The sequence below is a fragment of the Danio rerio genome, chromosome 2 (genome assembly GCF_052040795.2).
Source record: "Danio rerio strain M-AB ecotype USA chromosome 2, GRCz13ab, whole genome shotgun sequence".
Classification (NCBI taxonomy): domain Eukaryota; kingdom Metazoa; phylum Chordata; class Actinopteri; order Cypriniformes; family Danionidae; genus Danio; species Danio rerio.
This window is the reverse complement of record NC_141022.1, coordinates 38,817,010-38,831,698: the sequence shown is the minus strand read 5'-3', so window position 1 is coordinate 38,831,698 and position 14,689 is coordinate 38,817,010. Positions and strand designations below refer to the sequence as shown.

The following is a 14,689-nucleotide window of genomic DNA, read 5'->3' as shown; positions in this document are numbered from 1 at the left end:
GGAGGGTTCAAACATTGCAGGCGGTGATCGGGCCGTAAAGTGCATTATCGGGCCACTTTAAATGTGCACAGTAAATACCAGCGGCATGCTCTAATCTCTAGGTCTTACTGCGGAAAAAAACATTGAAAAGCAGAGCATTAATGGTACTTTAATACAAGCCCTTGCAAGTCAGTTTGAGACTTCTGTCCACCCGCCTCATGTAGATAAAAGGGGTTATTAGAGCTGGAAGTCTGAACAGAATTGAATACAATAAGGATTTCTTATTTATTTTTAGATCATAAATTAACACCTAGCAAGAGCGCTTCTGTGGCTGTGAAGACTATGACGCACTAACTGGAGTAGCACAAATATATGCTACATAAATTTATATCACCAAGCAGCCACTGGTGACTCAATTTCTGTTCAGTACTTGTCACAAAAATCGGTTATTCTCAAAATGTTCTTCATAGGTGTATACTAGGTCTCCGCACGATTTTTGTACAGAGGTCAAAGTCAGACGGACAGTTTGACAGTATGATTGCGAGTGTTTTTTTCTATTTGACACATTTGATATGGTGTGAAGCTTGTCGAAAAACTAAAGCACGCTTTCAAAGCTTGAGATTAATGCTTTGTGATCTGTGACATGCAAAGTGCTTTTTGCCTTATGGCAAAACGGATAATATCACCAAAATGTTGCAAGTACTAGTGGGATCTAGTTTTTTTTGTGTGTTTATTTTACACTCACATTTTCTGAATAAGAGGCATCAATGAGAACACATGTCGAAAGAAATGAATGCAGCAACTGTGTTAAACTCAAGGTATTTTTTCATAAAGTTAAAAGTCCCCTGAAGTGCCTTAAAATACAGAGAGTGAAACATATTTTCAACTGAAACATGTATTAGTGTTAGCTAAAGTCAATATCATTTAGTTTATTTCACAGTTTTGCCGAGTATAAAGAACTCTCGATGTAAATGCTTGGTTATATGTTTAGTGAATAGAGTAAGGGATAGAGAACATCAAATTTGCATTGCAATGTATAACAAAATAGATTAATTTTTTCTTACTGTATATACAGTTGAAGTCAGAATTATTAGCGTCCTGTTTATTTTCCCCCACCACCAATTTCTGTTTTAACAGAGAGAATATTTTTTTAACACATTTCTAAATATAATAGTTTTAATAACTCTAATTCTAATAACTCTAATAATTTCTAATAACTGATTTATTTTATCTTTGCCATGATGACAGCAAATACTATTTGACACTATATTTTTTAAGACACTTCTATACAGCTTAAAGTGACATTTAAAGGTTTAACTGGGTTAATTAGGTTAACTAGGCAGGTTAGGGTAATTAGGCAAGTTATTGTATGGCAATGGTCTGTTCTGTAGACTATCGAAAAAAATAGCTTAAAGGGGCTAATCATTTTGACCTTAAAATGGTGTTTAAAAAGTTAAAAACTGCTTTTATTATAGCCGATTAAAACAAATAGGATTTTGTCCAGAAGAAAAAAATATTATACGAAAAGTGGGGGTGGGGGGGACTGATTGGGCATCCTAAACCGAAGTCTGGAGGCCCCAACACAGCATGGGCCCTTAGCATCATCCTAACTTTCCCTGTCTCAGTGGCACCCATGATTGGAAATAACTGTGCGGAAAAGACACGATATGTAAATGGCCCCTAGTCGCCGTCATTTGAAATCTCCAGTTGATCGTTTTCTCACACAGCCATGGTGGATTCACCTGATTTGCTGACAAATGGGTTGCGGATCCATGGCTTTACTGTTCGTAGTTCCTTCACTGGGCCTTTTCCCCTTGACAAAGAAACGTTACAAAGACATCTGTTTCTTATTTATTTTGATAGATTGTTAATAGATAATTTTGGAGCTCAAATGACCGAAATGTAAGCGAGAGAATACAGTCATTTTTCAAAATAAAAGACTTTCAAAATGGAAATAATTTATTTTTGATTCTGCGGCCGGGTACTAATTGATCCACAGTCATCTACCGGTCAGCAGCCCAGAGGTTGAGGACCACTGCACTAGAGGTCACTGTCTGCATTTCTTCATTCATTCAAACAGTTGTTGATAGCAATTGGGATCACTATGACCTTGCAGAAACCGAAAATGTTGGAAAATCTCCATCACAAATGTACAGACTGACAGTTTATTTTAGAGATGCACACACACTGTCAAGTGCAGTGATATAAACAGGGCAGCTGATATGTTGCTTGTCAATCAATGTTGTAGAAATCCCTTACCCATAAATAAGGACGTTCTATTCATGTATTCGTACTGAGATGTAGGTGACTTTTTTATCAGTATAACAGTAAAATAAAATTAAATCATGATCATTAGTGATTCATAAAATTTAAGACAATGGCTACGGGCACTTTAAGAATAAAGAAAAACACAGGCCAAACAAAATTAACTTTGGTAGCTTCTTATGATAAACTAAGCTCTTTTAAAGTGAAACTATCAGTCTGTGCATATAAAATATACTAATTCACTGCCTGTAAAACAAAGTCAGTGGCTTAAGCTAAAAATATGGGTGAATTAAGATTTAGTATTTAAAATTTTTTTTTTTTTAGAAAATCAATACATTAAATGGTTAAAAGTTTATACTGTAGGCTGTTAAATGCACCACAGCCTGCAACGGTGCAATAAAAATACCCCAAATCACAGTCAGACTCAGACTTTGTATTTTGAATATTTTATTAATGTGTAGAAAATGTATTAAAAAAGGAACTATACAGCACATTTTAAGTTAAACTAGAGCTAGTTCGATCTGTTACAATAATATCCAAGGTTATCTCACAATGTGGTTAGCAAGTTAAGGAGAAATGTCTCAGAGACCATTCTTTAGCACACACGACCTGCTTCATTAGTGTTCATGCTAAACACATCTTCACCTAAAAGTACAAAATGTGGGGCAATTGTTTTTTTTTTTACAATGTTTCAAAATAATTAAATGCACATGAGAGTGGTAAAAATGACCTTTTTTGCCTCCGTAAAACGCAGTCTTTCGCATGTTGTGTGTATCGTGTTTTTAAGAGTGTTAATGTTGAGCCATAAGTGGTTTGGCGGATGAAAGGCATGTCAGAATGGAGGGGACTAAAGTATCCTCACCATATGCTGAGTTAATGAATAATGAAGGGAAATCTGGCCCGGTCCTCTCTGTTGAGATCCGTCTCAAGTCAGTTTACACAACACTGAAGTTTCTATTCCTTCATTCTGAACCCACAAACAATTAACTTGCTGAAAGAAATGGTTAGAACAACACAAGGAACACATATTTCTACCCATACAGTATTGTCCACAGAACAGTAACTGGAAAAAACGATGCCTTCTGGTGCACTCAAAAGGTAAGACTTTTTTTTCAGTGTTAAATGCAATTACATTGAACTGATTAAGAATTTACTTGGTTTCTGGTTCCCATCCCAGCTGTTGCTTAACTCTCTAATCTTACTTCTCAAAAAAAGCAGCAAACGAAAAGGGTAGAAACTCTTTGAAGACATCACAGTGCATCTCTCAGACGAGGCTCATTAGGAGATTTGTGCCTATGAGAAACAGTTGTTATTAGAAAAGAAGCACAACAGGGAACCGAGGAATATTTATCTAAGAATCTGGAACTGTATTCACAAAACATATTAAGGCTAAAAGTAGCTCTTAACTTGCTGATTTAGGAGAAAAAACAAATAAATTAAAATAATGGTTAAAATCAGCAAAATTTTTGCTCTTAAGAGTATTTCACAAATTATGTTAGGGCTAAAACTAGCCCCTGATCACTAAGTCACAAAGGCCCCGTTTGCACTGTCAGTTCCTGATGCTCAATTTCGATTTGTTATATCAGATTTTTTTTGTCAGTCTGTTTACACGTTCTTTTAATTGTGACCCATATTTAATTCATATGTTTACACTTGCCATACAATTTACAACATCAAGCATGCATAAAGGCGGGTTCTAGCATCAGCGCCACACAAGCCATGATGGAAGAAGATGTCTTGCTTTTAGCTCTGCGAAATATGTGAAGTTCGCCCAACTTTAAAATGATTTTGAGGTGGAGGCGGAGAAAAAGGGCATCTCAGCTTGCGCCTATGATTTATATATAGTGTCCTCTGCCATTCAGAGGAATTTGTGGGAACGAGAGAGATCTCAGGTCTGCTGGAAGCAAATTGTAATGACTGACCACTTTCCTCCTCCATGTTTTCTCTGTTGTTGTTGTTTACAGTGTCGGCGTCTCCACACACGCTCTTCTTTCTATGTCATTAAACAGCGGAAAAGTACCACATTGTTGCAAGTTTAATGACATACAAAAAGGAATGCCTCAATAAATCTGATCTGCCTGTTTACATGATAGTCGCACTGTCACATATCCGATTTATATCCACATACGAAGGAGGTTTGAAACCAATCTCTGAATATCCGAATGCATGTGGTTTTTCTTTGTGTTTACTCAGTCATAGAACAGATCCGATCTGTGTCCCATATGAGCAAAAAATCGGAATTGGGTCACATTTAACTGGCAGTGTAAATGGGTCCTAAGACCAAACCAAAACTTTTAAAAAACATTTTATTATAATACGTTTTTGCAACAGATCGCTTTAATCATGGGTTATTCCAGTATGGTAAAAAATAAGTTTTGTACGTTTAAAAATTAATTCAAAACAAAAAATGGCTGAAACATTTAAACAAATGCAGTTTATGTTCTGTTAAAGTCTGCGCGCTGATGAAATTCCAGTGTGTGTTAGTAATTCAAACTGAATCAGAATATTAAGTAAGGGGCGGGGCTTTCTTTTTGCATATCATTCCCACATAGCAAAGTAATGCTAAGAAGGGAGTGGTTAAGAGCATTGTGGGTGAAGACGTCAAACTGACATCAGCTACGACCTCAACCCTGCCCTGACTTATAGATTAAGACTTCTCTCTAATTCTTAGTAAATGTTTGCCTCAACAGTTTAGTGAGGTTTTAGGAGAAAACTTTTAACTCAAATGATTTATTTAGGAGAACTCTTAAGCTGTGTTCACACCAAACACAGATTAAGTATAAAATGTGAGTGATTTACATGTTAAGTCAATGCAAAGACACGAATAAACATTTGGGCGAATGATGTATGTCGTGAGAATGAAGCGCCACGAGTTGAGCGTTTTGCACGTTTGAGTCGCTCGAGTTGAAAAATCTGAACTTCAGTGGACATTCATACCACAATAACCAATCAGGAACTTTCTCTTGTAGGGGCGTGATTAGGACATAACGCCTGTTGTTGGTGTCCCGAGGGAAAATCCTCTTGCCGACACCAGACAACAGTTCATCGAAGCACCGTTGGGAGCACATCGGGAGCACCGCTGAAAGCTTTCATCATCCATCATCCATCATCCTGATATAGTCTCTAGAGGTGTTTATAAATTGGGTGAACCTCTGAATGGACCAAGAGGACTTGGCGACACGGCGCCAAACAAATCGACGCTGTTAATCAGCCTTCCTAAAGCACATAAACACAACTGTTCTCTCAATAAAATCCATGTTACCCATTTAGCAATGAAGCAAATGTCATCGGGCAAAAAGAAACCCCACTCATGATGCAAATCAGCGTCTATTATAAAGTGTCTAGTGTGAACACAGCATTAGGGATAAGATTTTTTTGTTTTGTGAATACAGTGTTTAAATCCAACTGTTCAAATTTGACATAAGTTAGACTTAACTTACTTTAATTATTTCTGTGATGACTACAGCATTTAGTAATATTGACATATTGTTAATATTTTTCATAAGCACTTTTATTTTTGCCTTAAAGTAATAGTTCACCCAATATTGAAAATCTGTTTTTAATTTACTGACTCACGGGCAATCTAAGATGTAGGTGACTTTTTATGAATCACTAAGAAACTGCATGTTTGTTTGATTTTGCTTTATTGAGGTTAAACGGAAGAAAAGTCACCAACATTTTGGATGGCCAGAAAGAAATGAACAGTAAATGTACATTTCTGGATGAACATTTCCTTAGATCATAGGTTTCAAACTCAATTCCTGGAGGGCTGCAATTCTGCACAGTTTTGCTGCAACCCTAATCTAACACATCTGATCTAAATAATCGAGGTGTTCAAAAAAGTTTTGAACACTTTGATTAGTTGCATCAGCTCTGTTAGATTAGGGTTGGGGCAAAACTGTGCAGAATTGCGGCCCTCCAGGAATTGAGTTTGAGACCAATGCCTTAGATGTTTCAAATACTTTGGTAACACTTAATTTAGGTCACAAGTCATGTTATTACTACAGGCATTTAACCTGCCTATTATTAAGATATTAATTGTTTATTTGTAGTTATAATGTATGAACTTCTGATCCTACCCAAAACCTAAACCCAACTTCTACCTTATTAACTATTAATAAACAGCTATTAAGAAGTTCATTAAGCTAGCAGTGTTAGTTAATGGTTTGGTAACTTTGTAAATTGTGACCTAAACTAAAAAGTGTTACCGATATTTTAAATGAATTTCAGCATTTTAGTAATGTTAATACAAAAAATAAATAAACAAGTTTAATAACTGACAGTAGTTTTAGTATTTTTTTCACAAAAGAATACACAGTAAACAAAGCCAGGAGTTAATTAGGTATTTAACCCTCTCTAAACAGAGTAATTCACTAGTAGCAAAACAATTATCTAGCTGAGGTAAGAGTTACGTTTCATTCAGAAAAGGTCTAGAAAAATATGACATAGCCGCACTCCCTAACAAACCTTTCCATCACTGTACAAAACACAATGGGGCCTTGTTAGACTACACAATGAAATAATATATTCTTGTCAGGAAGAAAAAAGTTAAAGAAGAAAGACTATGTTCTAAGTTGCACTAAGAGAGTTGCATTGCTTTTATGACCTATTGTGAATTGGCAAGTCCTGAATGCACAAGCCTGACTGCCTTATCAGCAGGTGTCTGACAAACTCCACTTTAGATCAACTCTGTATGAAAGGAACTAAACACCTATGAAAAGAACCTTTCAGATGGTCTTCACTCTGCAAGCATTACTGAAGAGGCAAAAAACAATTCTCCTGCACTTAACTATGAATTGCTATTAACATAAAAGATTTACTAAGACACAGATGGACGGCATTATTCCTTCAAGTCTACAGGAACAAAAATCTCTGATTCACTCAAAAGCATTGAGTGCGAGACAGAACTACTGTACGTAAAAGTCTTCTTCATATGTACATATCAGTGCGTTCCTAAGCATTCTCTTATGTTTCCAGTACAGACATGAACTAATAACAGAATTCCTTCGTGTTTTTGAAAAGTTTCACTAGTTAAAGAGTTTTCATTTTCAAAAATTTGCATTTTCAGGCTACAACATGCCAACAAAAGTGTTCTGTTTTTAATTGAAAACTCTGTAGTGCAAACAAATAGCTCAAATTTTTAAATAAAAGAGGATGCAAATAAAATATAGGGGGGTTTAATTAAATTTGATTGAAATGAATCTGATGTATTTTTCCCAATCAGATTTTGACCTCAGATACTGAATAATTCTTTGGTTTCTAAGGTTTCAACAATTTTAGAATATTGTGTTTTCGCATTTTCAGAAAACGGTGTAAGAACTTCACTCTTTGCAGTTCCTCAACAGTACAATCTCCAACTCTTATTATATTTAAATATGAGATGAAATACATTAAAAACAAACTGTTTATGGTGCGGTAAGTGCAAAATGTAACACTATAATGTGTGATGAACATGAATTAAAACTGACCAAAAATCAATCGGCTACTTTTTTAAAGGTTTTTCTCATCACTTATAAAAATAGAAGCATCTCATTTTAACGGGCATTCATTTTCTTCTAAAATGTTTTTTTTTTTTTGTCTCAAAGGGAGGAATGATCTTTTCTTCACTTATTAATCAGGTTTCTTTCTGCAGGCCTAACACTGTAAACGTGCCGAACAATCTCAAACTTTGGTAACACTTTGTTTTGATGGTCCTTTTGAGTATTAGTAGGCTGTCTGCTTAATATCTACTGATACTGCTCCTTCAACAAACATTTAACTCACTATAAGAAACTTTTCAAGTACATGTCAACTTAAACTAACCGTAACCCCTTCCCCAAGCTAACAGTCTACTGATAATCTAAAGAGAATTAACCGGCATGTAGATGCAATGTAACTTAAATTCAACAAACGGACCATTAAAATAAAGTGTGACCCAAACTCTACCCAGTCTTCAATCTCCCAGAACTGAACAAACAGCATTACATATAAGAAAGTCACCGAACCTTGAGGTTTACAATTTACATCAGACATTCGTCAGAGGGGTTTTGTCATTCAAAAGATTCAAATAAATTACATCGCTCCTTGTGTCCTCCTCACCCTGTTTAAAAATAGAAAGCGCTAGAAGGACGGTAGATTAATGAGTGGATCTCCTCCGTTTGCCACTGATGCTGCGGTAGTTGAACGGTCTCATCTTCATCTCCACAAAAGGGATGGAAAACTCATGGCCTTTCCAGTGATACCAGTTTATACCCTGCCAAAGTAAAAAAAAAGGAAGTTAATACACAAACAGCAGTAGTGTTATAAAGAGTGTTATGAAGATTTTGTATGACATGAAAACTAACTGAAAGCCCTGGGGCTGGCGGACTGAAAATACATTTTTGTGTACATATACCCCATTGTGACCTTGTTTAACTGAATCTGCGGTAAAATGCAATAGACTACAAAGCAAATGCTGAAGTGGTTTGGAACTTCCTTAAACTATACGTTTCATCCATTATTTCCTAATACTGGCACTGCACTTGTGTTAAGAGTCATGTTTGATTGGTTTCAGCACAGACCTGCATTCGCCCTATTACTGATATACATGAATCGGTGTGAGGGCAATGATGTAAATACACTTATAGCATGTTTTATAGTAAATTACATTAAATTATTGTTAAAAAATCCACTGATTTAAACTTCTCAGAACCCTTTACCTGACATGATATTAATAGCATTTGTATTGTAAGTATTTCGATATACAATAATACTATATAAATATAATTTATGGTTCTAACATAGTATCACACATGAGTGTCACATTCACATGGGTACACAGACACTTAAACATATAATATCAGCATAATGGAACTGTATTAACTTGCAAGATTAAAATGGGTATCACTGAGTATCATTAACTGAATTTTGTAAGATTCTTAAACATTGAAACCTTATCAATGTTTAAGAATCCTATAACATTCAGTTAATAAAAAATTTAAGGAATGCACCCATATTAAAATCCCAGCAAATACTGTTATAGCTGAAAACTTATTAAATACAGTTGAAGTCAGAATTATTAGCCCCCTTTAATTATTTTTTCTTTATTAATATTTCTCAAATGATGTTTAACAAAGCAAGGACATTTTCAGAGTATGTCTGATATTTTTTTCTTCTGGAGAAGGTCTTATTTGTTTTATTTAGGCTAGAATAAAAGTAGTTTTATTTTTTTTTTAAAACATTTTAAGGTCAAAATTATTAGCCCTTTTAGCATTGTTTTTCCTGATAGACTACAGAACAAATCATCATTATCCAATAACTTGCCTAATTACCCTAACCTGCCCAGTTAACCTAATTAACCTAGTTAAGCCATGTCACTTTAAGCTGTGTAGAAATGTCTTGAAAAATATCTAGTAAAATTTTATTTACTGTCATCATGGCAAAGATAAATTAAATCAGTTATTAAAAATGAGTTATTAAAACTATTGTGTTTACACATGTGTTGAAAAAAATCTGCTCTCTGTTAAAGAGAAATTGGGTAAAAAAATAAACAAGGGGGCTAATAATTCTGACTTCAACTGTATCACCCAAAATCAAATTACATGACTTCCAATATTCAGAAACTGATATGTTGTACTACACTACGAAATTCATATTTTGATTTTAAGGAAATAAATGAAATATATTCTCTTTATACTTCAAACACTAGGTCCAATAGTACAAAAGACAAACAAAACAATACAAATCACACTATATACATTAAAACAGACAGTTATGCCACCATCAAAGGTGACTAATAAAGCATCTCCGTAAGCCTAGGGTTAATCAACAACATTAAAATGCTATTCTGAGAATTCTCCAACCGACAGTGAAACTTACAGATTAAATTTCTCATCACTAGTGTACAACAGTAAATGTGTACAAATCTACTTAACAATTTGTCAGTTTTTGCTTATATAACAAAGTACAATTACAATTTGTAGGTAAATAGTTTTGTTTTGCATGCTGAATGCTAACATTTCAGTACTCAATATGTACAGAAACATATGCATGTTCACTGTGTACAAACAGCTTTGAAGACTCAGTCTAGACTCATGAGAAATTTTTTTTTGCTTCTGAAATGCCTCACAAAGTCATGAACACATCTCTTCTACAGACCTTTATTAACCTCTGCTTCTATGAAAAGATCCCACAGATATAAAGAGAAAATGCAGCCCTGTCGGTTTATAATAAGCTAAACCAAGTCCCTAACGCTCTTGAGAAAGCTGAAATGAAAGCAGACAGTGAGACAACAGGACATGACAATGCAATTGAGTAAGGACGGCTCTAGAATATTTTTACTCATTGCCCCGTGACTCTTTCAGTTAACTTCAAATGCTCTTGCAAGTTTCCTGTCTTTAGTGCCTGCCCTTGCAAACAAAACCGTAAAGAATGAGTCACAGCTCACAAAGCCCAGTAGGTGTAAGATCAAACAGCTGAATTAAGATGGTAATCAAAGTAATAAGTTCCTGTAAGGGTTTGCCTGTGTAGGCTTCTTGTGCCTTCTTGAAACTCCATGTATAGGCGTTGGAAACAATGCGTGAACACATTAAAGTGAGGTCACATTAGAAAAGTTCTGAGGTCTTTGTGCCTCAGATCACTAGTGGGTGTTTCTAGTTTAATTCAGCTTTAATTCTATAGCAGTTTTTACAATATAGATTGTGTCAAAGCAACTTAATGTACACTAAGATGTCACTTCAATGTAACTGATAGTCTGTACGTCTGTATATTATAAAATACTTGAAATAGTTGAAACATTCGTGTACACCAAATACCTCAAAACATGTAGTCTAACAAATTTTTTTAATAATTATTTTTTAGGGGTTTATCTGTTGTGATTGAGATAAGACCGTTGAGGTTACAAACAGGAAAGCATTGGAAGCTGAGAGAGGGGAAGGGTCAGCAAAGGACCTCGAGCCGGGAATCGAACTCAGATCCCTTAACTACTAAGCTAATGGCATCCATGACTATTTTTAATGATGCTTGGATAAACATCACACAATTAAATGCTAATTATTAGCAGACTAGAATATGCTAAATTTACTATACATTTCTAAGCAATGTTACTTGTTAACTTATATTTGGAATTTTATTGTAATTTTTTAACAATGTTAAAACAGTGACAGCTTGCGTACCTTTATTTTTGAGAGAGCAGGCTCTATTCTTTATTACAATACTAACCGTACAAAACCTTAACATAAACACTTGTAACTCCCCAAATAAAGCAGAAATGTAGATGTTAATATTAACATGTAGATGTTACGTTAATATTCTTCTTGAGCAAAAATACAATAAATAATATATATTTGAACAATTATTCTCTTCATACAGCCTGATGCCAGACATGCTGAGATCTGCCACATCTCAGTCATTTTAAGTTTAGCGAAATACAATTCAGATATTTTGTTCACTAATGATTTATTATGTACAAATCTAAGTGAAGTAGACTAATTAAATTAAATCCATTTGAGCTGTTTGGTTTTAGAGTGTTACTGATGAACAAATGAAAATATACGTTTAACTAGACATTTTTTTGTGTGAAGTAGTAACATTCTGCTGCTGCATATTTTCTGCATATTTTCTTTATTTACATCATTTAAATCATCTCCGCTCCTCTCTCACCACCTCTATCCTCGTACATAGCCTCGTCAACCTCACGCTCTGATTATTGCAATTCTCTCCTTTATGGTCTTCCACAGAAATCCCTCTATAACCTTCAACTGGTCCAGAATTCAGCTGCCCACATCATCCCCAAAACCCCTTCTTTTCACCATATCACCCCCATTTTACAAGATCTGTACTAGCTTCCAAACCAACCCAGAGCTGAATATAAAGTCCTCCTGCATACATTCAAGGCCATCCATAACCTCGCATCACCTTATTTGTCTGATCTCCTCCATATCACCACTCACTCCCGCTCCTTTAGATCCTCCTCCTCAATTCACCTCTCTGTTCCCTCTGCCTGTTTCAGCACAATGGGGTTCCCTCTGTTTAAATCCAGACTTAAAACTCATCTGTTCAAAATAACTTACTCTTTATAACTGCATACTACATTTTGTATCACGTCTTTGTATTTTATCGTCTTCCAATTTTTATACTATTGGTTTATGTTTATATTATTAAATTGTGTATATGTCGTGTAATTTTAAATGATTAAATTGTGTATATATATGTTGTACAGTGACCTTGCGTTTCTTGAAAGATGCTTTAAATAAAATGTATTATTATTACTGAAGGGTGTTATTGCAACCACAGCAGTACTAGTGCATTAAATAGTTAAACAGTGTCATTAATGAACAACCTTTAAAAATACTATTTAAATCCATTCATACTGCCAAAACCATTTGGAATTTTTATAATACTACCAGGATGACATTTTGTTACCAATTACTGTCACTCTTGCTACCAGAAATCCGCAGATCTTTACTGAAATAAATGGGATGCTGTTGTTTTGTTACTGCTTCTAGCTGAATGCGAACTAAAACCAATTAAGTTGGTTAACTTTGCATGTTTGTGAAATTTACTAATAATTTCAGAATCGTTTCACATTTGGCAAGATAACTGAGGAATCTTTCACCCTCATTCAAAATTCCAGATTGCACTGGTTGTAAAATTTTTGCTAACAAATATTGCAGAACATGAAATAAACTGAAACTTCATAGGAGTATACTCTATAGTAGATATTTTAGTCCAGTGCTACAGTATGTACTATCAGGCTTACCTGACTATGTCTAGACTCTCCGTATTTGCCGTTAAGGTTTGCCCGATGACAGTTTTTGTACCACCAGGCTCCCTTGTAGGACAGTGCACAGTTGGTGACAGCAATGTCATTGTCTTTGTCCTTGGTAGAGAAAGGTCGGCTCTGGTGGTAGCTCAAAGAATCACCTGGAACAAAAAGAAACCACACATAAAAAAACAAGCTTAACCCTTACAACTCTTTCAAGTCAGGTTTCACCAAGAACATAAATATTTTTTAAAGCATATTATTGTATTTTAAAGCACATTTTTTTCTGTTTTAAAGCAAATTTTCACTTTAAGACTCTCAGAATGTAGATTATTTTGTTCAAATTTTAACAAATGGTTAAGCTTCTAGAAAAACCTAGAATTATATCAGCATCAACATATTGAGATCGAATTTTGCTGATAAACATATGTTTGTCTCTTAAAAAATCATGGGACTATGAAAAAATATATATATACGGTTTTCATTTGAAAGTGAAAGTTATTGTAAATAAAATAAACACATTTAGGTTTATGTTTCATAACTATGAACTTTGAGCTATCATGAGGTTCATTCAATCATTCATTAATTTTCATTCGGCTTAGTCTCTATTTCAGAGGTCGCCACAATGGAATGAACCTTCATAATCTTAAGGTATAAATTCAAATAACTTAATTAAATTCAGTTTAATTAAATAAGCTAATATTGGTCATTTTCAGTTTGTATGTTATTCTAAATTTAATACAATGTAAAAATGGGGAAAATCACTAAAACAAATATGAAACATTTCAATCAAATTCCAAACTAATAAATAGTGTACAGTAAATCCAGAAAGATATTTTGTGGTCTATAATTAAAAACTAATACTAACACTAATATTTTTAAAGCATTTCTGAACTGCTATAACTGAAACTGTCTGCCATTCATTAATTCCTGAAAACAATATGGTTAAGATACAACATAGTTTTAGTAGAAAAAAATTATGTTGCTGACTAAACCAAAAATTTGAAAACAGTATTGACGATTTTGAAGGCATTATGAGGCATTATTGAAGGCAGCCTGAAGATATCAACTTTGAAAAGTGTTTAAATTATTCAGGGAATCCAAAACAAGTTATTTTCTGTCAATATACAAAGTAAAAATATTCTCCGGCCTTACCTGCGGTGCCATTGTACTCTCCTATCCTCAGTTTGTAAAGGCTCTTGGAGTCCCCAATGGAAAACCTGTCATAGTTGGCGTATACAGACTCCTGGCCATCCTTCATGTCAATACGAAGCTCGTAACGACCTTGAGCTGCAATCTTATGAATGTTGTCCAAACCTGCACAGAGAAATGCTCAAAAATAAATAAATAATTCAGAGACACAACTACAACACTATCTATCCCCCAGCCATGCCATCTCCATGCACCAGCCTCTTAACATGTAAAAATGTTGACTTCAAATATGGTGCACACTGATAAGAGCTCATAATTTAATATAAAAGCAGCGCTCCCGTTTGGTGGTCCATCACACTCTCTCTGACTCTTATATGTTGTGAAGATAAGGAGCCAAAGACTGCAGATAAACAGTCTGTTTATTGAAGATAATCAAATTGTCTGACTGTGCGGTGGAGAAATGCCCTGTCTAGCTAAAGACACAATCACTTTTTGATAGCGTAGATGCCGGCTGATAGCAGAACTCCATCTGTTTCATGATTATCTACAGTACGTGGATGTGCTGTACCTCTG

General features: G+C 34.7%; 1 protein-coding gene across 9 annotated transcripts in view; it reads right to left on the bottom strand.

The window, feature by feature from the left end:
- Positions 1 to 2,674: 2,674 nt before the first annotated feature.
- The window catches only part of tnr (tenascin R (restrictin, janusin)), a 239,942-nt gene continuing 227,927 nt past the window's right edge, over positions 2,675 to 14,689 (bottom strand). For 4 of the 9 annotated variants that reach the window (XM_087238912.1, XM_087238914.1, XM_087238913.1 and 1 more), the window contains 4 exons: positions 14,120 to 14,281; positions 12,962 to 13,125; positions 8,323 to 8,476; positions 2,675 to 3,537 (listed from right to left, as the gene is read on the bottom strand). In XM_087238912.1, the coding sequence (XP_087095038.1) occupies positions 8,360 to 8,476; positions 12,962 to 13,125; positions 14,120 to 14,281 (443 nt within the window). In that variant the 3' untranslated portion in view covers positions 2,675 to 3,537; positions 8,323 to 8,359. 9 annotated transcript variants of the gene reach the window in all.